Genomic DNA, 26,365 nt, shown 5'->3' on the forward strand with positions numbered 1-26,365 from the left:
CACATTTCACCACCCTGTCACCCTCCCTGCGCTGGTCCCTCTACCTCCTTTCCTCTCCTGTCTGGGGCCACAGGGCTCTTGTTCTTGGCTAACCCAGTTAAGGACGAACCGCTGTACAAAACTCTGGAGCCCTCCACGAAGCCCGCAGCCTTTGAGGATGTAGCCCATAATAGCTACTTAGGTTTGTAGGCGTGATGTGTTGTTCTTTGGACCGGATTGGCTTTTCCTGATCTAGAAGTAGCCCTAAACCCCATTTTCTTCTTCCTGTTGTTAATCCTTTCTTGCTAATGGTGTCTGGATTTCGATCTGTGTTGGACTTTGTCCCCTTTACTGTTAAGAGACAACCACCCTAAACATGACAGTCAATCCTTTGATTTCCATTCCATTTATCCTGTTGTGGTGAATGGTCTTTGTTGTTTCGCTGGTCTCCAAAAAAACACTCAGTGGACGATGGCTGGTCCGGGTAAGGAAGCACTTCGGTGACCCACGGCTGATTGGGAAAAGATTTTATTCAACCGATGTCAAAGTGATGTCTCTCCAAAAGTTTGAGTGGCCCCAAGAGCAAAGATGTTTCAGCTCTTGACAGCACAGATGTTCGCCCCAAAAAGGCCCTCGCGCTTCTTGCTCTTGCCCCTTGCGCCCCTGCGCCTTGCGCGCCTGCTCTTGTCCTTCGCGCCTTCCTTCCTTCGCGTTCTTTTACTCTCCTCTATCTGTTCTCCCCCATCATTTGTACCTCGTAAGACAACAGCTGCGGTCCGAGTCTCACTCTATTGGTTACTTCCGATGCCCTTAAAAGTGCATGGACAAAGGTCTTCCTGGTCACGGACGAATGGCCCTTCCATATTCTAAGTACCTACACATTGCTGAAACTAGATCTTCTCTGTACCGCAAAAATAGCTTAGGGTCTTCTCACTGCTGCAAGGTCGCCATTTAAGGTGACATACAGTGACGCATAGAATCCAAAATTTACCTCATTCCCCCCTCCGGGACTTTATAAATGTCCCGAAAACGGTCCAAAAAGAGATGACATCGGTAAACATCCATAAATCTTCACCCAACCAAATTTTCTGATCACGTCTACAATTTGGCCTATACCTGCACAGCCTATATCACGCTCGAGGCATGCTACTTAAGGTTATTTTAACTAGGAAAGCTCAAACTACTTTGTTATCCAATTGATCCCTGAAAGCAATCTGAGGCCTCTCAGGAACCACAAATAAAGAAAATTGAAGTCCACATTATTCAAATGACGATAACCACCCCCCTTAGGTAATATCTCAATACCGTCGATAATTAATGAAGCAATGAATTTGGTGTGGTCCGTTAGAAACCTCAAAAAGTTGCCGGCCCTCCCTCGAGAAAAAACCCTGCCAGTCTAATGACACGGAAAAAGAGGGAGGCCCTTTCTAACATCCTCAGTGATTCCTTCCACCTGGCGTCAGCCAGGTACAAGGAGTCGGCACATATCACAATCCACAAAACAGTATGAGCTCACAAAACAGAAGGAAAAGAAATGACAAGTTCACCGACCGCTAAACAGTCAAACTGCATTGTCAATGTAAACATGTGAAAAGTTAAATGAATAAGATAAAGTAATTGCAGCACGTAGTCATCAGATAAAGTACTGATTGATAAAATATTGACGCAATATCACAGCATACTGAAACGTTGAAGCGCCCTCAGTGTTGCCCCCCTTGCATATGTAAGTGCCTGTCGATGCAAAGTCCAGTCCACTGAATGCTCAGTAGTGAATTTGCCCCGGGATCACTGCTCAGGGCCTGCCGTCCATCCAAAATCTTTGTCCACTTCACCGTCCTCAGAGTCTCTTTCCAGGCCCCGGTCAGCGTCCACGGGGTCTGCAATAATCGGGAGCCACTGCCAGTATTTAACGATGACAACAGCACAAAACCTTGAGTTGCAATGAAAAAAGCAGCTATGCCCAGCGTAGGCCGGAAGTCCGCCCGGCCCCCTTCGGTCAGCCCCAGTAGACGACATCTCCATAACCAGTCGTCTGCAAACTAAATCTTCTCTTTTGGGGTTGATTGGGGCACGGGGACGACTGGTGGTCGTCGTCTCATCGAAGTGCTCAGTAGAACCTCCGAGGCGTTCTCGGCATCTACTCCTATGATCCAGAGGTCCACGTGATCCCTGAAACAAACAAACAAACAAACAAACACTCCCCCTAGGAGTTATGAATAATCCCCCTTATTTCTCGTCGTGTTGTCGGTCTCGCAAGATCCGTCCTGTAGCAGAGTAACTTCTGCCTGTTCAAGTTAGTCTTTCCTGCTGCAGCTGTCCCTGTCTGAAGTCCTGTCAATCAGTCTTTGCAATTGCTTTTCCCAGTTCAAATCTTAATTTTTACTCCAAATTTTCCTCTTTGAATCCAATTTTTCTCAGTATTCTCAAATGGGCATCAGTCCTGTCAGTTTTGTTCACCTAATTAGTTTATGTACCTTATCTTTGTCTCCCCTTCAAGTCATCTTACTGTTCAAATCAGTCGCCCTTTTGAATGAACCTGTAATCTTCCCAAAATGATTTAACTATCCAACTCTTTTCAACATTTGTTATGCAAATTAACCCTCTTAAAATGTGTTCTTAAATACTTTCCCTTCATTAGCAGCTTTAATGCATTCATATGTTAAGGATTTATCCCTATTGCTTGTTTCTGGTCCAGTTTCCTATTTTATTTAATTACCTTCCAAACATTTGTTGTCTATTGCGCTGCAGTCTAATCCCTATTAGCTGTATGATTTGTCATCATTCGTGCTTTTCCGTTGACACTTTAACCGTTACTGTCGCTAGATTGTTGCCACGCTTTGCATCCATTCCAGGCTGTTGTCTCCCATTAACTCCTTTCCTTTCGAGATGCTTCTTCTGCTCCTTCCATCACTGCCTGTTGAATTCTGGCACGTCCTGTTAAAGCCTCAAAAATAATTGAATCCGAAAAAACATTGAATGTCACAAATAGCTTTTATATCTACTTACTCATTTAAATGTAACTCCCCCCTCTGACACATTCACTCAATGTGTCATCAGGCATTCAAAAAGGAACCGGCAAAACGTCCTACCGCATCATCATATGTCCTGCAGCCAGTTTGTCGAACCTTTCACTCATTCAGAACTGTCATCCCCAACTTCCTGAAAATTGACTGTTCACCCCACACTCGGCAACAAAACAACAATCATCGCACTCCTGCCAGTGAGCATACAGCCCTGCTGACAGCGGACCCTTGTGCTCACAAAAAGTACACAGGCATAGAGTATCAAAATAAAACATAGACACACAACGAATCATGGCGCCCGGGGATTCTGTCCTGAAAATCCCCAATCATCACAAAAATCAAAAGGGTTAGGGTTAACATTTTCACGTGAATTCAATATAAACTCTCCAAGACTGCAATCGCCAACCTGCAAAATTATTACAAGTTATAAACCAATCAGCAATCTGCTCCTTGGCTGGTGGTTGATGCTGCAATAAGTCAAGTGACGCACAGAAACAAAGCAAAGCTTGCACTTGCCACAAGCAAGCTTAAGTTTCAAATGTTCGGTTGTCATCCACAGTCAGTCATCCCATGAGTCGAAGTCTGTCATGTCATATCGTCCATTGTCTTAGTGTTTGATATTAGTCCTGTCTTGTCCATTCGTGTTGCTGAAATGGGCCTTCTCCATGAACTATTTTGTTGTTCATGGTGCCTGTGATTAACCATCAGCTGTTGGTTAAGGTTACAACTCATCACTCATCAAACTTGGGTGTTCCAGTCTCATGTGAGAGGAATCTTACCCTCAACTGTGACCCTTTCACCCCAACTCCAAAATACTTTGGCCTTTCACCCTGTCCCAGACACACATACACATTCTTAACCACACAAGTGCCAATTCAGTCACCTTCATCGCTCAGCTCTCATTCCACACCAACCAAATTTAGTATGTGTAAGTGAGTAGGCAATCAGTGAATATTGAAGGTAACACTTAATTTCTGGATGTTCTTCTTGATTAAATATTTCATACAATCGTACCTCACTTTTACCGTAAAACTGTCAATTAAATGCCTAACAAATTCAGTTATTTCTACTGCTGAGCCTGTTCAAGGGTGAGCATGGGGAAAGAAGCAGCCTCAGATGGTCCTTAAATAATTTTATCCTAATCAATCATTCTGATCGAACCGCTGGGTAAAGATACTCAAAAGGGTCCCTCCGACAGACTACTCCCCTATGGTGTTTTCACTTTGCCTTGTCAATGCATTTGTTATTTGAGTCCTATCACGTTTGTCATCTCGTTAACTGTCATTTTGTGTGACTCTTATGCCGCATTATTCTTAACTGTCAAAAGTTTCCATGGCTGTTATTCCTTGAACTTATCGGACTTTCTGACACCAGAATTCCCCGTGAGGTGTAATTAACTTCTAATTTTATTAATTAATAATAATCAGGTCCATTGTACAATCTAGCCACCTCTTGACTGCCTCCTATTGGGTCCTAATGTCCTATTTTCATCTCCAATTTGTCAATGACCCGATGTCTAATTGTTAAGCTGGGTGGACTAAATGTGATCCTACTCTTATTTCATACAATTTAGCCTATCTGTTTTATCCAAATTTATCCTCTGATTATGATGCTTTTACTTTTTCTGTAACACTACACCTTTTGTTCCTGATTTATTTATTTATCTTTTATCAAGACTCCTCAGTTGTGTCAAGTTCAGTGCCCAAGCAAGCTTCCATTCACTTTGAGCCAAGCCCACCAAGTATTGATTACGCCCCAGCAAGGAGTCCAGTTCGCTTGTTGCACATTTCAGGTCTCATGGTTCTTTCGCCGCACCTCATTTTCAAGTTGTTGTCTTTAGTTGTAGCCTCAGAGCCAACTCATTCCTCACTCTCGGATGAGTCCATTTTCAACTGAGTCCATTCACATCTTGTAAGTTTCTTCACTCTCGCCTCAGAGGATGTCGTTTTCCTCCGGAGCGTTGTGCTCCCCCCAAGCACAAATATAGTCCTTCTTTGCTCTTGCAAAAGGTCAAAGGTGCCTCAGAGCCATGCACCGTTTTCTTGTTGTTCTCAGCTGTCGGTGGAGTCTCGGGATCGAGTTTCAGGGTCACTGCTGGATACTGGAAAAGACAGACTGGGAAACCAAACTTAAATATCGTCTTCCAATTAGCCATTAATTACCTAGTACCTTTTGTTAATCAAACTTCCAATTCTCCTATTAACAAGAATTTAATATATTTGAGAAAAACGTTGCCTTTCCTTCATGAGCTCTCGGCTGTATTGTGATGGACCTTATTTGAACAATTTTAAAGTGGCAGATTACCCCAAACTTAAAATTGCAAGTCTTAACTGTGGTTTCTCTCAATTATACTGTGATTTCCAGAAGATCATCCTAATTTCAGGCTACATTCTATTGTTTGTTTTCCTGCCTTTGATTTTATGCAATCCTCTCTATCATCTTTTCACCTTTGCTGATTTGAGCCTTCAATTTCAGATAAAGTTTCCCAATTTTGCGTACAGAATGTACATTATTCATAATTAAGTCATGTTCCAAACATTGCATCCTCTCTGGTTTGCCCTCAGTATTATTGGTGTTATGCTCACTTACCGATATTACTGGACTATCTTGAATTTTTAATTCTCCGCCACTACATCGAAGGCCATTTCTCAGCTGTTCACTTTTCCCATGCTCCAGTTAGGCTCCATTACTCGAATCTAGAATGTGATTTTCATTTGAGTTTCTTGCTTTTGGACTTCTAAAATGCTCCTATCGCTAATTTATTTGTACCGAGCATACTTTTACAAGAGTATTAAAAGAACCAACAAATTACTACCAAATCCAATCTCTCCTCGTTGGCATCTCCTCCTCTATTTTGAACTTGCTGCTTTTGACCTGTACGTCTTGTTACAGTGGGCACTGGTCAGCCTTGTCGGGCCAACGCAATTTACGAGCAGGCTCTCCATGCATACAATTCAGTCCTATGTCTAAATCCAGAGAATTCCTTTAATTCCAGCTGCTGCTGTGGCCCTCACTTGATACCTCTCTTGCTCTCATAAATTAGTGTTGACCGGTTGAGTTTTCTTTAGACACTCAAATCACCTATATTTGGGTTGTAGTGGTTAGCCCTCGCATGCTCCTACTCCACGTGTTAGACGGCTGTTAAACATTAATTCTAAGTTCATGCTGTGTCTCTATGTCCTCCATGAGACAACGGATGTATCCGCCGTCTCAGGTTTTTTATGTAACGAGAAAATCAGAAGTATTGAGGAGAGCCCCAAAGAAACGAGTATCAATAATTTGTTTTCAATTTTGTCATCCTTTCAGCAATTTAAATTAATAAGTTGAGCTTTTCGTCAGATCCAATTTCCTATTCCTCTCAGAATGCTAAAAGGAGCGTCAGCTGGCCTTAGAGGGGTCCCCCATTATTTACGAGGGGGCCACACTCTTCTGCCACCGCTTGCTGTCGTCCCAGCATGTTTTTCTTTGGATACATCTATATTGGTGTCGTATTGGTTAACACACGCATGCTCCTATTTCTCCAGTTGGTCATGCATTCTTTTGCTCCTTCAGCATTCCGTCTTTCACCATTCTATCATAGTTTCTCTCGTTGCTGGCAGGGCAGGCCCCCTTAATTGGGCATAACTTCGGCCCTGCGCCCCGCCTCGGCATCACCGCGCGGGGAGGGGCCAGCCTTAAACACAGTGGGCAGATACAGGTTGGCCACTCCCTGCCCTACCCACCGCCAGATCTCCCCCCGCGCGCGGGCACCGCAGGCGTGCACGCGCCCCAGAGCAACGAGAGCGCACTCTACTATCCGTTATTTTTGGTGGTTTTCCAAACACTCAAACTCACCCCCATGCGCGCTCATGAGCACATTCACGCACACACACACGTACTTACGGACACGCGCGCACCCACACAAACACGCACGCACACACCCCTACACACACACTTACGGGGCCCAACAAGTACACACATCAAGCGTCCATTCATTCGGAAGCTCAAACAGACAACATAAAGATGACAAAGTTCACAAAGATTACACACGGACACAAAAGACATACAACGGGATTCGAATCCATTCCACATTTTGCTTCTTTCCAACTGCTGTTGAGCAGTTTGGTCATTTTAACTGTCATCAGAGCAGATGCACTGACAAATACGCACGTCTTACTTAACTTTTGTGTCGTTTCGTTTCGTTCCTAATAGCGCTGTATATCTCCCCTTTATTCTGCAGAATTTAACTTAAGTGTGCACACAAATTACTTTTTATATCACTACTAAACCCCCCAGAGGCCTCTTTTCCACGTTTTCCATTTTCACACAGCAGCCGCACAAAACCTTCGTCCAATATCGGTTTTGTCGCCGGCTCAAATTTATCAAACTTTGACAGACGTGCATGCTATTACAGTGCGCCTCGACAAATCGGGATCGGACCGTTGCCGCGATAACGCACCAGCTACCTCGGTATTCGAAAATGACAGCCCACCGGGTTTACCTATTCATTTCCTTGCACCAGCGTTTAAATCGAGGAGCCTTGTAACCCCCACACACTTCTAATTCGATCAGTGTCCAAACGACGTGGCTTACGCGCGCTTTATTTTCCTCGGTACCCTTAAAATCTGACCGGATCTCGGCACCCATAACTGGGTCTGACCGGACCACTTCGGCACCCTTAAAAAAGGGTCTGACCGGGTCACTTCCACATTCATGCTCACAGTTACGGATGCCAAGGCTGCGCACTTTTCCTATTTGCCAAACGCGGTCAGCGCAAGCCTCCCTTTTTGGTCGGACTTTTGACGGAGACTAACCCAGCCATCGAAACTCTCCACAGGTGCGCACTTGGCCCGTACGGCCACTGAGTGCGACTGCAGTGTCTCGGCTTTTCCAGGAACTGCATCTGGGGCGGGTAGTTTCCTGTCGCAACAGTGTTCAATCGTATCTGTGTTTTCGCCTCATTCACCCAGCTAAAATTTCTATCCTCCATCGGATCTGTCGCCAAACTAAAGTCCACGTTTTATGGGACTTTCTACCATTCTTTTATTGTGACGGTCAACAGCGATGTCCCTGACAACCTGTCCCGTCACGAGCCACACTACTTCGGGCTTTTTCTTTTTCATCATTCATCATTCTCACCAGACATGTCACTCACTCCACTGTGCACATTCCCCATTAAGTTCTAAGTTACTGTTCACTTTTTATTTCTTATTTTTTATTTATTTTCTATTTTTTTTTATTTTATTTTCCTTTGCTGCTTCTATTTGGGGCCACTCCCCCTTCGAAAGTCGAATTATGACGACTTTTTGACTGGGAGAGACAACTTACTCCCGAGACAGCTCATGGCCACATCAGATTCGGTTGTAACTGCCCCCCTCAAGGGGCCGACCCCCCACCTGTCCAAGAACCGAGCATATCGCGGCAACTGCGGGCGAAGCATCTCACCTTAATGACAGCCGCTGGTCGACCGCTGGATTCTCGCTCAGGAAGCGGGCGCGAATTCCCCGGGGGAACACGAATCCTGTTCGTGACGCCAAAAATGTGGTGAATGGTCTTTGTTGTTTCGCTGGTCTCCAAAAAAACACTCAGTGGACGATGGCTGGTCCGGGTAAGGAAGCACTTCGGTGACCCACGGCTGATTGGGAAAAGATTTTATTCAACCGATGTCAAAGTGATGTCTCTCCAAAAGTTTGAGTGGCCCCAAGAGCAAAGATGTTTCAGCTCTTGACAGCACAGATGTTCGCCCCAAAAAGGCCCTCGCGCTTCTTGCTCTTGCCCCTTGCGCCCCTGCGCCTTGCGCGCCTGCTCTTGTCCTTCGCGCCTTCCTTCCTTCGCGTTCTTTTACTCTCCTCTATCTGTTCTCCCCCATCATTTGTACCTCGTAAGACAACAGCTGCGGTCCGAGTCTCACTCTATTGGTTACTTCCGATGCCCTTAAAAGTGCATGGACAAAGGTCTTCCTGGTCACGGACGAATGGCCCTTCCATATTCTAAGTACCTACACATTGCTGAAACTAGATCTTCTCTGTACCGCAAAAATAGCTTAGGGTCTTCTCACTGCTGCAAGGTCGCCATTTAAGGTGACATACAGTGACGCATAGAATCCAAAATTTACCTCACTGTCATAGTTAGTCCATGGCAGATGTTTGGTAAAAGAGCACCTTGGATGGTTTATCAGTTACACGGCAAGGTTACACGTAGAGACGGACAACCATTACACCATCACTATGGGGTATCTGAACCCCACCGAAGTCAAGCCAGTGGACTCCTACACTATCAGTGGGTGGTTGTCTCTTGGAGCAACATTGAGTTCGTCTCCTGTGTCTGTAAGTCTTTGTCATCTCAAGTCTGCATGTAATGTACAAAAAGAGGCTTTTCCGGGGTATCTTGGTGTTAGTTAGCTTGCCCCCATTCTTCTCAGTTTTCCAAAAATGTCTAACTAGCATACGGTTTGGGTGTTTTTTGGGAGTGCGCTTACTAACAAGGGTTGGTATTACCTTCTTTTGAGGTATTTTTAAGCAAGTGTCCCGTTGAAGCTTAGTGACCCGTCGTGGACTTCACAAGACGTTTTCATGGTTAACGTTGGATTGCGGTGTTCTTACGTCTCACTGATTGCGTGGATCTCCCGTAAATCTCCTAAATCACATACCTTCCAGTCCCGCTGACCCTTTTGCCCCACTCCTTATTTAGCCGTCTCCTTGACAACACTAATTCCCATGTGACATTTTAGCCTTCATTTTTTTAAATAACTCACATGACCCCATTGATTCTAACAAGATGAAATGACACACATCTGACGAAAAAAGCTTGTGCTCATGAGAATTTGGTAGGAAACTGTGTAGTAAATTTTTCAATTTATCTATTTATTTATTTAAAAACTTTATTTATGTATTTTTTTTATTATTACTAATATGTAGTGTGTTTCTAAGTTGTCCAGTCTTAAAATAATGAGTTAAAATAATTGTAATGTAATAAAAAAACTGCCAAGATATAATTTCAGTATATAATTAACATAATGTAATATATACGCAAACATCTATACAAATCTTAGCTGACGGAGCAAAACTGGAATAGGATATTTAAGAATATAGAAGTATGCAGAGTCTTGCTGAGGACACATACTAATTACCTCACAAGCATTTGGTTTGTGTTTCCCACTCCAGTTTTATTGTTGACCTTGTAACTGACGTGAGTTAAAAAACACCATGTGTGGCAAAAGTAGCTCCTGCGACACCCCCATTATGTTTTACACTTCAGACATTCCTCGCCTGTCGTCCTGGTGCTGCTTGCTGTTTGTCTCAGCTTTGTCGCCTCCATTTTTGAAAATTTAGTGTCAGACGGAGCATCCCCCCTTTTGTCACTCACAACCTCCCCACCCAGCATGTTGTAACAAATGCATGTGGTTTGCTTCTGTTTCAATAGTTTGTTATGATTTGGTTTTTATTATTTGGTTTTAAACGCACCACACTTGCCACCTGCCACAATCACGCAACTATCCTTTATACACACACACTCACACAATCACCCAACACACACACAGTAAACAAACAATGAAATACTTGGGGCTAACCCTACCACAAAACATTCATCGAAAAAATTGAATCTGTAAGTTGGTTTGGATTTTAAAGATGTGAGTGCATCAAGTGAAACCAAATTAAATCATTCGAAAATATCCAAATCCTATTTTATTGGGGAGACTAAGTGCACAATGAATGTTGATGGACCCCCTTTCAAAACAAACCCATTGGCTTGTTTATTTTGGTAAAACCTAGTAATTGTGCTTTTATCGTTGGGGCCCATCCCCCAAAATCGTTGCACCCACACAAAAGTCAAATAGACCCATTTACAGCTGTGTAATTATTACACAATTAATGTCCCACACACCCTGGAGAGTGCTCACCACAGTTTAGGAATCCCCGCTTTGGGCTATAAATCTGATTCATGTCTAGTCACAATGTTTACATGCTTCGACTAAAATTAAGCGATGCAGACCTCGTGAGACATGAGCTGAAGCTCAATAGATCACCCCACATACCCGCAGACCGACAAGCGCTAGCTGGCCCCATCAGGAGTTGGACACAAAATCAATAGTCACTTTAGGCATACATTTCATTAGTAAGAAGATGAGCACAGAGAAGCCCCCCCAACCACCCACCACGGTCAATACTACTAAATCTTGAGCCTAACTACCCCCTTCCGCCTCCTCTGCCAGGCTTCTCCGTGGACTCGGCCATGGGAATAATGAGCCTCGGGGAGTTGACCTTTGTGGCAGGTGCACCGCGGGCTAATCACACGGGGGCCGTGGTGTTGCTACGCAAGGACAACGTTCACCGCTTGGTGCCCGAGCATATTTTCTGGGGAGAGGAGCTCGCGTCTTCTTTCGGCTACTCAGTGGCAACCACTGATCTCAACAATGATGGGTGAGAAGAGACTTTGTCTTCTGTCCTCCTGAAATATGGAAATAAACCAAAGTGCTTGATGGAGACTAGCCGCTAGATACAAAATCATAATGTCTTTTTATAATTGTTTCTATTCTTAGTTGGACCGACTTGATCGTGGGAGCGCCCAATTTTTTTGACCGTAAAGCTGAGATCGGTGGTGCCGTCTACGTGTACCTAAATCCCTTTGGACACTGGGACGATCAGGCCCGTCCCATCCGTCTCAACGGGACATACGACTCCATGTTTGGCATGACGGTCAGCAACATAGGTGATTTGGACCAGGACGGATACGGAGGTGAGAGTCAAACATACAAAAATTCATCCAAAGTCTAACTCTATTGTATTTTTAGATAACGTGTATTAGACAGATGGAGTAACTTGAGAATTTAAACCACAGGATAAAACTGTCATGTTACTGCAGAAGAATAACATTTCATTGGAAGAACCTGATCCAGATAGTTGAATAATAAACTAAACTGTAACAAAAAATGAGTCTAATCAAACTAATAAACCCGAAACGTATTCAAAACGAACTGAATTAAAAAAATGTCAAACTGAAATCAAAACTAAATATGGTCAAAATCCATGACAATTGTAACCCCGGTGCAGACATCGCCGTTGGCGCTCCGTTTGACGGGGACGGCAAGGTGTTCATCTACCGAGGCTCGGATGCAGGAATTGAAACCAAACCTGCTCAGGTGATTTTTTTTTTAAGATGTGGAAAAAAAGTAGATGACAGGAAGAGATCAAGTTTATTCCCTGTGACTATTTAGGTGCTGGATGGCCAAGACTTTGACGTGAGGCGTTTCGGATACTCCATCTCAGGCGGCTTGGACGTGGATGAGAACCACTATCCAGACCTCGCCATTGGCTCACTCAATAATTCAGTGGTGCTCTTCAGGTATACATATAAACGCAAATCCGGTCGGTGTGTGTTCTTTTGACACTCCATTGTTTTTTTTTGTCCATAAAGGTCTCACCCAGTCATCCATGTAATTCGGGAAATATCCATTGACCCGGAATACATCGATCTGACGCAGCATAACTGTAAAGGCCGAGATGGAGTTTGGTAAAAGCAGATCCACACGATCCTGTTAATTGATCTCCTTTTACGTTCCTGATCTGTTTGCTCTCCCCTCTGCTTTTTCATTGTAGCATCGAGGTCAAGGCTTGCTTTGTCTATGCGGCTCACCCAGTGCACTACTCGCCGCATATAAGTGAGTCCGACATAATGTGTTGAATGGCTAATTGGTGGCTAGAGTGGCTAATTAGCACACGTTATTTATTCTAGTAACAATTAGAAATGCTGCTCAACCTCTGTGCTTGCTGACATTTTGATTCCTTGCCACTTTCAAGCCCTGATGGTGCGTTTTGAAGCCGACGCGGAGCGCAGGAAGCTGGGCCTGCCGCACCGCGTCAACTTCCTGGGCCGCAGTTCCCTGGAGTCCGAGTACACGCAGATCGAGGAGGTGGAGCTTCATCGGCAGAAACACCCAGCGTGTGCCACCGCTACCTTCCAACTCCATGTCAGTAAAACTTACTTGAGGACCGGGATGCTGGTTGGCACACCATCGCACATGTGCAAAATGTCAATCAATCCCCTAATGGCTCATATTTCTATATTTTGTATACTCTCTCCACGCAGGAGAACATCCGGGACAAACTTCGACCCATCTCATTGGCCATCACCCACACCATTAAACCTGTGCCCCCGCACAGACACTCGGGAGCTAAGCGGCTGGAGAGATTGGCTCCTGTGCTCAACGTGTCGCCCTCCAATACGCTGCACTCGGAGGTCACTCAGGGTTACTACTAGTACTCTCCGCAAGAAATCTAAAGTCACTCTTCTAATTCTAAACGTCCAGTCTTCTAATTAATGTGCGTCTCTAATATCTACTGTACTCATTAGCATATCTTCTTCTTTTATTGAAGGTGAACTTCCTGCGCGAGGGATGCGGCCCGGACAAAATCTGCCAGAGCAACCTACAGCTGAGCTACCGCTTTGGAACGCGGCCTCTCACCTCTGACCTGTTCACCCCCCTGCCAAGGTTAGTTTGTGGATATAAAACATGAACTCAGAGTATTGTGAATGTTGTTGGCTGTTGCCGAGCAACGGTATGAATGGGCCTTGCCAGTCTGCAGCCATCTTGGTTCAGTCTACATAGCCGTTAATCTTAACCTTGATTGTGCGTCTCAGGGACGAGAACGATGTGCAGGTTTTCTCCTTGTCCGACCAGCGCGTAGTGGCGTTGGAGATCACCGTCACCAACATGCCCTCGGACCCGCTTCGCCCCGAGGAGGACGGCGATGACGCTCACGCCGCTCAGCTGCTCGTCTCTCTCCCGAAAATGCTCTCCTACGCCGGCTCCAGGGTGCCCGCTCAGGTGCTTTAGGCGGTCACAAAAAAAAAAAAAATGTTCATGTGATGCACTATGTTGATGTTTTTGTGGAATTTTATGACTCACTTCTAGATGAGGTGTCAAGCCAATCAAAATGGCTCCGATGTAGAATGTGACCTGGGGAACCCCGTGAAAAGAAACACAAAGGTGAGCTCAGTCAGTCGGAATGAACATTTTGTTATAGCGACAATAGAATTAAAAAATGTAAAATAGCATTACATCTTTTTTGTATAATTATTTTAATTACATTTATTTTAATAATATGGGCTAATAAGAATATATCTGTTTAATTGTTTTAACTTTTTATTTTAAGTTAAAATTCATCATCAACTTGAGCACGGCCAACATCACCATTGAAACGACAGAGTTGACCGCTGACCTCCAACTGACTACGCAAGTATCTTTTCTCTGTCCATTTTCAAAATGGCAACATATTATACATCTACATCTGATAACGATTTTATTATTTACATCCATTCTTGATCAACAGCATCAGTGAGCAGCCTGACCTCTTACCGATCACAGCGATGGCGAAAGTTGTAATAGAGCTCCCTCTGTCTGTCAGTGGGTAAGTAACACTCAGAATATCAGGTACACCCTATTTTATGAAGCTAATAAAAATGTCAGACTGGTATTCCTGAATGAATGCAAATAATTGTTTTGCATATGTGCAAGCTTGCTACTGATGCGATTGTGTGTTGCTGCAGGCTGGCTCGTCCTCATCAGCTGTTCTTCAGCGGTGCTGTTAGGGGCGAAAGCGCCATGGGCAGTCTGGACGATGTCGGCAGCCCCGTGGACTTTGAGTTTGTGGTGAGGAGCCTCAACTTTATAAATGAGTTCATTTTCATGCTTCAATCTAGGGGTTAAATATCCCCCCCTCCCCTCCCCAGGTGGCCAATCCCGGTCAAGCGCTGCAAACATTTGGCTCCGCCTTCCTCAACATCATGTGGCCATATGAACTAGACAATGGCAAGTGGCTCCTGTACCCGGCCAGTCTGAACTTTGATGGATCCCAATGCACTCCTGCGGGGGCGATCAACCCTTTAAGTCTAGATGCCCCCACATCTGCGCAACCTGTCAATGAAACGGTGAGCATAATAGGACAGGAGGTCCATAAATTCATCATGCATGTAGAATGAACCACACCTGGAGTACAATATTGCCATTCAAATTCATTTCAATGGGGAGAATTGAAGGTATGGTCAAAAATGTTAAGATCTCACGTTCGTGATGGTTGTCACAAGGTTGGACGAACTCGTCGCTCCCACCCGGATCTCGAAGGCCAGGAAACGACCGGTGGCAGCGTGAAACGAAGCGCTCCGGCTGTGGCTGCTTCCGAGAGGCGCAAGTCACTCAAGTTGGTAAGAGGAGAAGGAATAATGAAATCATCACACGCTAAAGCCAGTAGTTTTCCTTTACGACGATGGATTGTTGTTTTGGTGAGACAGGATTGTCTCCTGGGATCAGCGCGTTGCGTGCTCTTGCAGTGCCCCCTCCACAGCTTCTCCGGGCAGGCGGTGCTCAGGATTCACGGAAGGCTGTGGAACAGCACTTTCATTGAGGTACGATTTGTGTGGACACTCAATTCGTCACTTTTTTTACACCCGCCATGTGTTGTTTAGGAGTTCCCGGCTGTCAGTGCTCTGGAGTTGCTGGTCAGAGCAGAAATCACCGTCAAGTCCACCATCAAACATCTGCTCCTCAGAGATGCTGAAGCACAGGTATGAATGAGTGAAATTAAATATTCTATTTAGGAACACTGAACTCTTTATAATTATTAGTTATTGAAATGCCAACTTTTAACGCAATGCCCAATTTAATCTATGAATCCATCACCCCACAGAATATCAGCTTTCCATAATATCACTTTGAATGCTTCTCATGTTTCGCAGGTTCCGGTGATGATCTATCCCGAGCCCGGTCTAGTGGACCAGTACTCAATCCCCTGGTGGATCATCCTCATCGCCATCCTGGCTGGCATCTTTCTTCTGACCCTGCTGGTCTGCTTACTGTGGATGGTAATGACATCATCACCTATCTCCCGTACAACTACTCAAATCTGTCGTTTCATTCCAATTTATGAATTTTGCAACTGAAGGGTGCCGAAGGCGGCAAACATCATCAGATGATTTTAGCAGTTTTACAGAAAACATTTTGGCTGCTATTTTCTCCTTTTCACTGCTGAAAATCTTCCTTGCTCCCTTTTCAAATCCCAGTGTGGCTTCTTCAAGCGCAACAAGAGGCGCCAACACTATGACACGGAGTACTACCGCGCCCATTTGGGCGTCCAGCCCTCGGAGGTGGAGAAGCAGGCCTCGGAACTGGAATGAGAACACATTTCAGTCGGGCCTGCTTTCTCCCCTCCTTCTCCCTCCCTCCAAGCGGTAAAGATGACCGCCACGCGGTTGATGTTACGTCACGCCCACCGGCGTTTTAAAACGCTTGCTGTGCTGTGTGTTGCTTTGGATTGTCTGCACTTGTCACACACTTTCTTGGCTTGTCATACTTGCACAAGTAAATTAGTACACATGCTGTTGTGTTGGTGACACAATCAACAGGTGCTTAAGGTGTTTCCTAAGAGCACGTTGGCGGTGTGTTAGTGTGTGTAATAACAACACGGATTTACAAAGTACCCCATAGTCGTCACTTCTCTGCTATTTTTTTTTTTCCCCGTCCCCAGTTTTCACTAGTGTGTCTAGTTCAGAATGGAGCTTTCAAAAAGGCACGGCAACCCAACACTAATTGAATATGCTAATTGTGTGTATTACTACTTTCCTTCTCCCATCCAGTGTGGTTTCTTCCAACGGGCCCACCACAAAGAAAAACTGCCTCAGTACCACGCGGTGAAGATCCCTCGTCAGGAGCGGCCGCAGTTCCAGACAGAGAAATCCGGTGTTCATAAAAAGGAATGGGCCACACACTGGAATGACGGGACTTCATAAAAACCACAAAGCACCCACAAGCACCCTCCTCCTTCTGAGCGTGCCACTCATTTGGAACCCCAACAACACGTGCGCGTTGTCTCAGACTGGATCTTGAGCGCGCACGATACATGGAGTGACTGCACGGCCACCGTGGTGGAGTATTTGAAGCATACTATATAGTGATTGTAAAAGATATGGGACTATGATGAGATAGCCTTTGACAAGGACTACTATGTTTTTTTGTTTGTTTTTTTTGCCTGAATTGCTGTAGCACTGATGACTCATATGGGCAATTTTTATATGAGGATGTTTGTTGTAGTGTCTGTAAGGCAGACCTGTCAAAATGGCTGAAAATCAGTTCCCCAGAAAAGTGCTGCATTTTTTATTTTTTGCAAATTTGTGGGTTGGGGGCTATGGGAGTTTTTAACAGAAGTCCTTGACCCAAAAGTGGGTGTGGCAGAAACTTGAAAAAATTTGATTTATGGACAGGTACCTACGTTCAGACCTGACCAAAATAACGGACATAGTCCAGTTTGGTCCCTTATACACGAAGACATGCATGCTACGTTGGTTTTGTGTCGGGCTACGTCATAGTCATATACGTAATGACCACAAAAATCATATACATCATATTAAAATCTGTACACAATTAGCACGAGCGAAATGGATGAATGGGAGAGTTGACAACTTGACCTATGTGACCTGTTTAAATGACAGAACACGATACAGCACCACCTGCTGGATGTGTTTGCTCACAGCAGCATTTGAAAGGAATTTAACTAAACAATGCAAATTGCACTTTCACACTTGGCAGGCGTGATAAAATGACCCTAACAGTTTTTGTCGAGCATGTGTGTGGCAACATTTTCCCAATTTCACTGTTGAACGTTTTCTTCCTATCAATTTTAAATAATTCACGTTCAGTCATCTTAAATTGTAGAATTAATTATTGGATCAATCTTCTCACCGCTTGAGCTTCTATGAGTATTTGCCAGACTGAGACTGTTTGCTGCTGATGACAATCACTTCATTGTTTGTCACCTTGGACACGTTAGAGAAAACGGCTGATTTGAATCATTGCTTAACTGCAAAAGTCATGAATATCTGTTTTTTTCGTTTTGCGTTTGAATTAATGTGGCTTGACTGCAAAAGGTGGTTAAATGTGGTTTCATTGCAACATTCAACAAAAAAAATAATCGTTTTGTTTGTAAATTCCGAAATAGATCTGACATTTTTTGCAATTTATGAAATTCATTATACGTTTTATTGTTGCAGATATGATCTAAAAAGGATATATCATGGAAACTGTGCTCTTTTTTGTTTATATGTCAAGTTGAGTTCCATCAAGTGTGAAATTAAACAACCACGTAAAGCTTTTATCTGGTTCACCCAAGTGCCATTCATTTGGAGTGTTGACACAGAGGGAGAGAAACACAACATCGATGCAAGAAGGTAAGCAGAGCTGCACTAAGTTTTGTCAAATGCACAGATAGCTCGGTTGAAGTTAGAGAAGCGGTTGTGATGGCGTATTAGTGTCTTGTTCATGTGCCACATAAATTGTTGTCTGTGGAGTATTTGGTTGATTGTAGAATCCATGTCAATCTCGGGACGTGTCCAGTAGAGGGCGTACTACACTAAGCAAATTGAATTCCCCTAGAGATGTTGCTCCTGAAGCAACATGCAAGGAAATGGCTGTGATTCACGCGGCATTTCCTGCGTTACTCAACAATATGACTTTGTTTATTTGTGAAATCCAAATCCAAAATGTTGAATCCGCCCCTCAATTATGAGTCATGTGATCCTTCATTAGGTAAGCATCGCAAAAACTCCTGAGATTTTGAGGCCATTTCATGTTCATGTCTAAAAAAAACATTTAAGTGTGAACATGCATTACGTTATTTGAGGTTGAGTGTCTTGTGTGTGCTTGAGGATCAGAGCAGAAACATACATTTTTAAAATTTGCAAGCTATGTTGATGCATACTTGATTTTTGCGTCGTGTAGTTTCATATAGACACCAAACCTTATTGCATTTTTATCTGTAGGCTGATGGATTTCTATTTGAGCATTGAAACAGCTCCACTTGACTGAGCCACAATATTTTGTTTCAAATCTGCAAAATTGCATCAACTTTCTTGGACACTGACAACACCAAATGTTTGCATTCTTCTTTTGTGATGTAATCTAATCTGATGTAGCTGCACTTTTTTTTTTTTTTGTAATGACCTCTAATTGTATTTTATGTGTCTCCATTTTTAATAGTATATTAATTCATTATTGTGTTTAACAAAGAAGAGCACGTGTTTAACTTCTAGCAGTAAAATACAGCAACTAAAACATGGCAACTTATCTTGTCAAAGCCCTGGAATGCATCTTAACCAGTCACTATAACTCACAATAGATAAAATCTCCAAATTTTTTGCCACATTTTGTTATTTCAGTTAGCCTTCTTATGTTTACTTTATTGCAGAGCTGAGCTTACATTTAGTTGTATTTTCCCTTGCTCATTTGCAACCCAATGCATGACTCTCGTATTCCTGCCCGGACTTGTATGAATGTGGGGAGATTTCCTGTTTGCACAGTGCAGTGTTGTGTACAGTGAGTCTGCACTGCATCACAACACAGTGAGGCAAACGGGTGGAGTGAACATTGGAGGATGACGACCACACTTCATTCTTCTCCCTGTGAGTCCACACATTGTCAGACTTAAAAGATGATGCGGTGGGTTGCATAGAGTAAATTAATGTCTCATGAAAGACTGGAAGTCCCCTAAAGGAGCACTAATCTTATTGCATTTATTATTATTTTGCACCAAATTTACATTATGACCTCTTAAGAACAAAAGTCAACTCTTTTTTATTCTCTTGCAGAATACTGTAGTATGCTTGTGATTATATATTGACTCAGGGAATCTAATATAGAGCCCCCCCATAATGTAATTTATGCATTATATTTTCCTGAAAGTCATTCATCAGAGTTTGTACTAGGATGTCAACTTGGCTTGTAAATTTGTCAATCGTTGCAATTGTTGTAGTTCCACTATCGTCCTGTAGGTGGCGACACAAAGCAATATCATTGGGTTGACAACTGAGAAGAAGACACTCACAGGAGTCTATTGAGGGACCCATCAGGAGTCATCTAGTTTCACCTAATTTATCTTATTGATTCATATATGGAGTAAATACACAGTACATTTACTGTACGTCACCGATGTTTCAAACCCCAAATTTCCAATCTGGCAACCCATTTTCCACTTTTCAGCCAATGCAGTTTGGCAGCGTGTCTCGCGACGCTTGGGCACGTCTGAAACCCGAAGCGCCTGAAAGCCACGGCTGATAAATATCTCTTAGCACCTCTTAGGGGTTGTAATCTGCTCAAGCATGCAGACGGAGTGATGTCACATGTTGCAGTCACACCTGCAGGCGCACGGATCAGTATCAAGCCAGATTGACCCCCGTTAATGTCATTTTCTTGCCTGATTTGTGCACACAAGCCAGATGTAGCAGCAGAACTGCAATGTGATGCCGATGTCATAACAGCTACGTCTTCATTGGCAAGAGGAACAAAAAAATAGGGAAACTCGTGTGGTTTGATCCAATTTCTACTTCTCTTTTTTCGCTTCCCCCTGATTCCTCTTTGTTTTGATGGCGTTGTTTTTTTTGTTTTTTTTTGTAGAGCGTCACTCGTGACCACAGACTTCCTCAGTATCTGTGATAGCCGGACAAATATGCGTCAGTTAAAGGTCGTAACCTGGCTGATACGCAGAAGCTAACTTAACAGTTACGTGTCTGGTCCTGGTTTGGAAATATTTAACAGGAACACAATCAATTTCTATTTTTCTATTAGTGCCTTGTCATCGGATAGTGAACTGTCCCCGAATTACCCAACCGCCTCTCGCCTAAATTAAATCACAAGAGAATCCATCTTGCCTAATGCAAAAATGAGTTAAGTGGTAGAGTAAATCAATACTTCATAAATGGCTCCATTATAAAACATTAATATGAAGCAGCAGTAGTCAAAGATCACTGTTGTGGCATTCTGAAGAGGAGGACTTGTCTCATGCCTTTTGGTGAACTTGCAACGACAGCTGGTCGTCGGGAGACGCTCTTCTTCCCAGACTTTGCACCTTTTGGCTCCTTCAAAGGTCCCGTCTCCTTTGTTCTTTTATCAGGCGTACAAATTGTGTAGTCAACACAAACCTGATAAGAATACTCGTGAGGCCGTGTCACACGGAGGTTGCGGCAGCTTCCTGTTGTCAGATGGAGCCGGCGAGGTGTCTTCAGTCTAATTGAGGGACACCAAACTCCTCTCTATAACTCAATTAAAGTTTTTTTATTTTCCTTTCCTAATCTCAAGGGCGTCATGACCCATTTTGAATACATAGACAACATTAGTCACCTTTAATGGCAAACTAAGCAGATGAAAACAGAAATGAAAACCAAATGAACATGACATACCTGAATTTATTTTGTAATCAAAACAAAGTCAACCAAAACCACTGTCCAGAACAAATCTTCATGGGCAGTCCAGCCGTGCGGATGCGGCCCAACGCCTTTGCGAGCATAAGAATAAAAGGTGCGGTGACGTCTCTCCAGCAGCCCCAGACAGAACGGCGGCCGAGTAGTGGCAGGGGAGCTGCACTGGGATCTTTGAGTGCTTTCAGAACCTGGTCTATGTCCTCGCTGACCCAAACCCGAGCTGTGCCATGACACCTTTCTGTGCCAAAGCCAGCTAACTTCTTGTTATATCTGCCGTCTTGATTTGATTGGAACACTGTAGCAACACTTACAAGCTGCTTTATGGGTCAATGTGGAGATAGATGAGTGTTGATCAAACATCTCAGCCAACATTTTTGTTGTTGTTTTTGATAGAATGCTACATTTAGACCTTTTGACCCTCCACATTGTTCTGAAGGTTCCAAGGGAAGCTTAGAGAAAAAAAAAAACCTAATAGCTGAAATTCCACCAGCTCTCCGACCTCTTCCAATGGGTGGTTCCTAATTTTGGATTGAAATCTGGGGAAAAAAGAAAGCGCTTCATTGTATTGTGGAAAGCAGTTGGAGAAAACAGTCAAGATCTTTGAGGAGGTCATAAACTGAGTCATGGACTCTGGAAAGCTATAAAGGAAAAGCCCTCAGAATTGTTATTTCCAAATTTTAATATGCCCAGGAAGTATACTAATAAGCCCTTCATTGGAGAATATGTTCTTACAAACACTGCCATGGATTTTTTTCCGCAATCGGTCTATTGAGAACTCCAATTTTCCGATTCATTGCCGGAAGAACGTCATAGCTACAATGAAGCAGGCTGGTGGTGCCATCAGGCTGTTTTTTTTTTTTCCCAGGTGGCTTTAGTTAACATAGAAGGAATTATGAACAGTGACAAATAGTGTTAGCACAAAAGCATGCAAAAATAAGTTTTATGAGACCCCTTAAGAGACTCAAATTGGCCATCCTCCAGTTCCAAGTTCCATGACTGAGTGAGTGCCACTATAGCAGAATATGAATGCGAATGAGGTAAGTTGAGTACATATCAAATGTCATCTTAAATCACAACTGCCGTATTTCATCTTCTCCTCATTTGTATCCCCGTGGTGCTGCGGATGGGAGGAATGTGTATAGGAGGCTTTCAGAGGCATCGAATTGCCACCGCCGAGTTTGCTAACAAGGCCCGCGGCCGTGGCCCAGCGTCAGTCGCATGGTTCGCCTTTGTAGGGCCGCCAAGTGGGAAGGATGACTTCACTAGCCACGTCCATCACGGCGCAGTCCGAGAAGACCGACACAACAATACAGGTTGACTTCTGCCATCTATCACTTAATAATACGTGAGGTTTTACGGTTTAGTATTTACTTCTACCAGAGTGCCAAATAATGAATTGTTTTTATAAGCGTGATTAACAATATATTTTCAATATGAGATGTGATGCTTGTAATCAGTGGCGTAATGACATATCAAAATAGGTTAATATCAATTGTGATGAAAATCTTTAGTGTAAAATAAATGCGCCGATTTTACATTAATGAATAGTACATAAACAAAAAAATAAAAAATCCCCAACATTTTCTGCCAATTTATAAAGAAACATACAAATTAGAACAAAATCTCAGTGTTTTCATCTGACTTTGTTGTTATTCCCTCAACTTCTTCTTTGTGATGATGACGTAAGGAACATCACTGTCATTTTCTGTCATGTGTTATTATCACGCGCACACACACCTGCCCGACACCCTTCCCTCCTTTTTGTCCCCTGAAGCAGAACTAATCACAGCACTTTACCTGTCGCCTGAGAGGTGACACCGGAGCTGGCCCATTGACTTTGCAGGAGAGGGAGGTGGGGTGACACAAGAGGCTTAAATTTGAGTATTCTTCCACGTGTGCCATCTTCTTTGCCCGTAACGTTGATGTAAACGTAGCAGTGCCAATCAATTGTTGACCTTTGAATGGTCTTGATTCTGTCCAGTTAGTGTTCCCGTCCCCTGCCAGGCCAACCGCTCCTCATTTTGTTGGAGGCTTGCAGCCATCTTCAGTTACACTAAGTGATTGTGGGAGGAGGATTTTGGAGAAAAGATTCACAAAGCTTTTATCCGCATACGACAGGTCCCGAGAGGTGCACTTAATTCAACCTGATGGTATTTATTATTTAAGCTTGTCCACTTTGGGGATAAATCTGTAGATTTACGTCCTTCCTTTCTGGCTTGGGAGCATGAATGAGGCGTCTCACTGTAGTAGACTGCCGGTGTTTGGTGAATTGCTTAAAAAAAAATCCTAGCCTGAGTGTGTTTATATAAACAAAGTCAGTTTAAGGGCAACGTCCAAGGCAGAAAGAACTTTATTCTTTTGATGAATGGCATCCAGTTTGGGGTCTCATGCCATATAGCCTCAGCTTCAAAAGACAAATACAGCCAGATTAGAAAGCAAAGCAATATTTTATTGGTTCGTTTTGAGAGGATATCTTTTTAAAGCACCGTTTGTCCCTTCACGGTTCACCTCAGCAGGGAATGAGACACTGGAGCTGCCTTGTGCTGCTTTCCTCACTCAGGCCATTGACTCGCTGAGAGTTGAAAGGTGATCGAGGGGCTTTGGTCGACGGGGGTCGTCTGTCTGGAGGCAGCAGCGACGGGCGACGCACCGGAGCTCTGGTTTCAGTTGTGCTTCCAAAAATGTTGCAGCTGGATACAAGTGGCGTTGCGATGACGGAGTCATTTGTAATGGTGCGAGCATTGTTTCATTCAAAAAGTTCATCCTTGCTTTAATCGGACCAAAACATTTTTATATTTGCTGTGATTAGCCAACTTCAAGTTTTCTCCCTTTGTATTTCTTTTTATTGATTGTATGAGACTCGGACATGAGCCATTTCTTATCTGGCTATGCAGTTTGAAAACTTGCCACAAAGTAGAGTGCATATCTTCTCTCTAAAGCTCTGGTGGTCTTGCGTCTGACGCGTGGTCTAGACATGATCTCACCTGATAAAGCGGCAACACGCGGCCTCAGCTGAGCCGAAGTCGGACCAGCGCTTGCCATTGGCACCAAATGTGTGTTTAAGTTAGATCTTGCAAAAATTCAACCTTTAATTCTCACATTGAGCTAGTATGATCTCGCTCATATCTGGACAGTTTATGACCCGACCTCGTTTGAAGCAGCGGCAGACGTGCAGCTGTTAAATATCACCGATCAGACATGCGGTATCAAGAGATCACTTTACCACCACCCAGACGTCTGTCCTCACCAGCTTCGGTTCATTCATATCAAGTAACAGCCTTCATAGTGGTGCGATGTTATGCGTGGCCAGATGTTGGTCAGCAATGGCAGGCCGTCATAAACATGAGCTGAGTGATTTTGGGAAAAAAAAAAAGTTTTCGCACCTCTTGTATCACTTTAAAGCAGATGTTTCCCCTCCCCGCTCACCTTTGACTTTCCTCCCTCGCTTCTGTCCTTTGTTTTCAAATATGTCAACAAATAATGGAGGAGGGTGTGTCACAACTTGATACATATCTAGTTAATTAGCTCGCGCCGCCTAACACCTCGACTGTGACATTATAAGTGGCTTACATTTGCAAAGTGCTGCACGGCCACCAGCATCTTCACACATCCTGCACAAGCTGACCTTTCACGCTTCCCCAATGCTTCTCTTTCCAAGCTTGTCCTTTCACTCTCTTATTGAATTAGCGGCGTTGGAGGGAGGGACCAAGGTCAACTCTTACACTGGTTTCTTTGTTCAACCCTGGCAGAAATGTTGGCTATTTCCTGCCTTGCTGGGATGCTAAGTATAGTACGGCAGAGAGCACCCACAAGGATTTAGTTTTTTGTCCACCTAGCATGTGACAAAATAGGTTTTCTTTTGAATCTTCATTAAATGTAATTTCTCTGTATGTGATTTGGACGGCGTGGTGTGAATATAACGGAATACTATTTGGACAGCGCTGGTTTAACGTATGCAGAAAGCAAACTTGCTTGTGATATGATACTATTTTCACAAGGTCACACATCTGCCGCACAAATAATAACAGGCTTTGGGAAAGGAAGAGGAACAAAGGAACAGCCTCAAATGTGGTTCGATCCGTAGTCCGCCTGCACTATGCCAGCAGAGGGATGGCGAGAACTTGATCCAAGGCCCTCAGTGCTCCACTGGGAGCACCAGCGTGGACCTCCATTGTTTGCTTTGTAACTCAAGACGGCGACATCACTCATGAATAGCGCTCACCGTTTGGTGAATAATCAGCTTGTGCCTTCTGTTGTTTGCCAGTTTGTGTTTGTGGGATCGGCGAGTTGTTTTGTTCAGAATGTTAACTTGCTATTTTTTTTTTACCAACTTGTCTTTACTTTCCATACGACTTTATTGGTCACAATTCTGTCAGCATTGTCTGTTTGCTGCAGACTCCAAGAGGGCAAAGTAACCACTCGGGGCTATATTAAGCAGAGAGAGTATGACTAATCCACCAACTATTTTATAGACAGATATAAATGTAGGATGGGACTGATGAAAAATACATCCCGTCTCTCTGCAGCTGTTTTTATCCAGCGACTCAGCAACAACGTATTCAACATTTATAAGGTTTGTCGTGATTGCAAGCAGAAGTACACTTATTTTGCTATTTTGGAGATAAAAAGTCGAATACCGTAATTTTCGGACTATAAGTTGCGTTTTTTTTCATAGTTTGGGTGGGGGGGTGTTGACTTATACTCAGGAGCGACTTATATACATATATATGTTTTTTTTCACTTTTTTGGGCATTTTATGGTTGGTGCGACTTATACTCCGGTGCGACTTATAGTCCGAAAATTACGGTACTTGCTAAAGGGTTTCAAAATCCAGTTTTTTCAGTTATGGCACATTGAGGCTGTTGATGAGTTGTGTGGAATTGATCGCATCTTGAAGCAATCGATACAAAATGAAGGCGCTGGCGATTGACAGGATGGAATGCTGAGGAGAAAATGAAGCTTCAAATTTGTCTCATGAACCTGTTGTATTTTCTTACTCCTCTAGATGGCGCTTTCGCTCAGTGGTCTAGTGGTAGAGTGTCCGCCCTGAGACTGGAAGGTTGTGGGTTCAAACCCCGGCCGGGTCATACCAAAGACTATAAAAATGGGACCCATTGCCTCCCTGCTTGGCACTCAGCATTAAG

General features: G+C 43.7%; 1 protein-coding gene across 4 annotated transcripts in view; it reads left to right on the forward strand.

Annotated features, from left to right (window-relative positions):
• Window positions 1-18,122, forward strand: part of itga7 (integrin, alpha 7) — a 28,609-nt gene extending 10,487 nt beyond the window's left edge. Inside the window, exons 5-27 of one of the 4 annotated variants that reach the window (XM_061291060.1) lie at window positions 74-181; window positions 11,194-11,401; window positions 11,521-11,717; window positions 12,032-12,120; window positions 12,196-12,323; window positions 12,396-12,491; window positions 12,578-12,639; window positions 12,779-12,948; window positions 13,068-13,217; window positions 13,355-13,470; window positions 13,620-13,806; window positions 13,894-13,968; window positions 14,135-14,214; window positions 14,312-14,389; window positions 14,529-14,631; window positions 14,712-14,909; window positions 15,066-15,182; window positions 15,270-15,383; window positions 15,444-15,542; window positions 15,714-15,839; window positions 16,038-16,112; window positions 16,181-16,205; window positions 16,611-18,122. In XM_061291060.1, coding sequence (XP_061147044.1) covers window positions 74-181; window positions 11,194-11,401; window positions 11,521-11,717; window positions 12,032-12,120; window positions 12,196-12,323; window positions 12,396-12,491; window positions 12,578-12,639; window positions 12,779-12,948; window positions 13,068-13,217; window positions 13,355-13,470; window positions 13,620-13,806; window positions 13,894-13,968; window positions 14,135-14,214; window positions 14,312-14,389; window positions 14,529-14,631; window positions 14,712-14,909; window positions 15,066-15,182; window positions 15,270-15,383; window positions 15,444-15,542; window positions 15,714-15,839; window positions 16,038-16,112; window positions 16,181-16,205; window positions 16,611-16,723 — 2,714 coding nt within the window. In that variant the 3' untranslated portion in view covers window positions 16,724-18,122. The remainder of the gene's footprint in view (window positions 1-73; window positions 182-11,193; window positions 11,402-11,520; window positions 11,718-12,031; window positions 12,121-12,195; window positions 12,324-12,395; window positions 12,492-12,577; window positions 12,640-12,778; window positions 12,949-13,067; window positions 13,218-13,354; window positions 13,471-13,619; window positions 13,807-13,893; window positions 13,969-14,134; window positions 14,215-14,311; window positions 14,390-14,528; window positions 14,632-14,711; window positions 14,910-15,065; window positions 15,183-15,269; window positions 15,384-15,443; window positions 15,543-15,713; window positions 15,840-16,037; window positions 16,113-16,180; window positions 16,206-16,610) is intronic. The other 3 variants (XM_061291059.1, XM_061291062.1, XM_061291061.1) reach the window with 3 other exon arrangements.
• Window positions 18,123-26,365: the final 8,243 nt, after the last annotated feature.

This window comes from Syngnathus typhle, linkage group LG11 (genome assembly GCF_033458585.1).
Source record: "Syngnathus typhle isolate RoL2023-S1 ecotype Sweden linkage group LG11, RoL_Styp_1.0, whole genome shotgun sequence".
In the NCBI taxonomy this organism is placed as follows: domain Eukaryota; kingdom Metazoa; phylum Chordata; class Actinopteri; order Syngnathiformes; family Syngnathidae; genus Syngnathus; species Syngnathus typhle.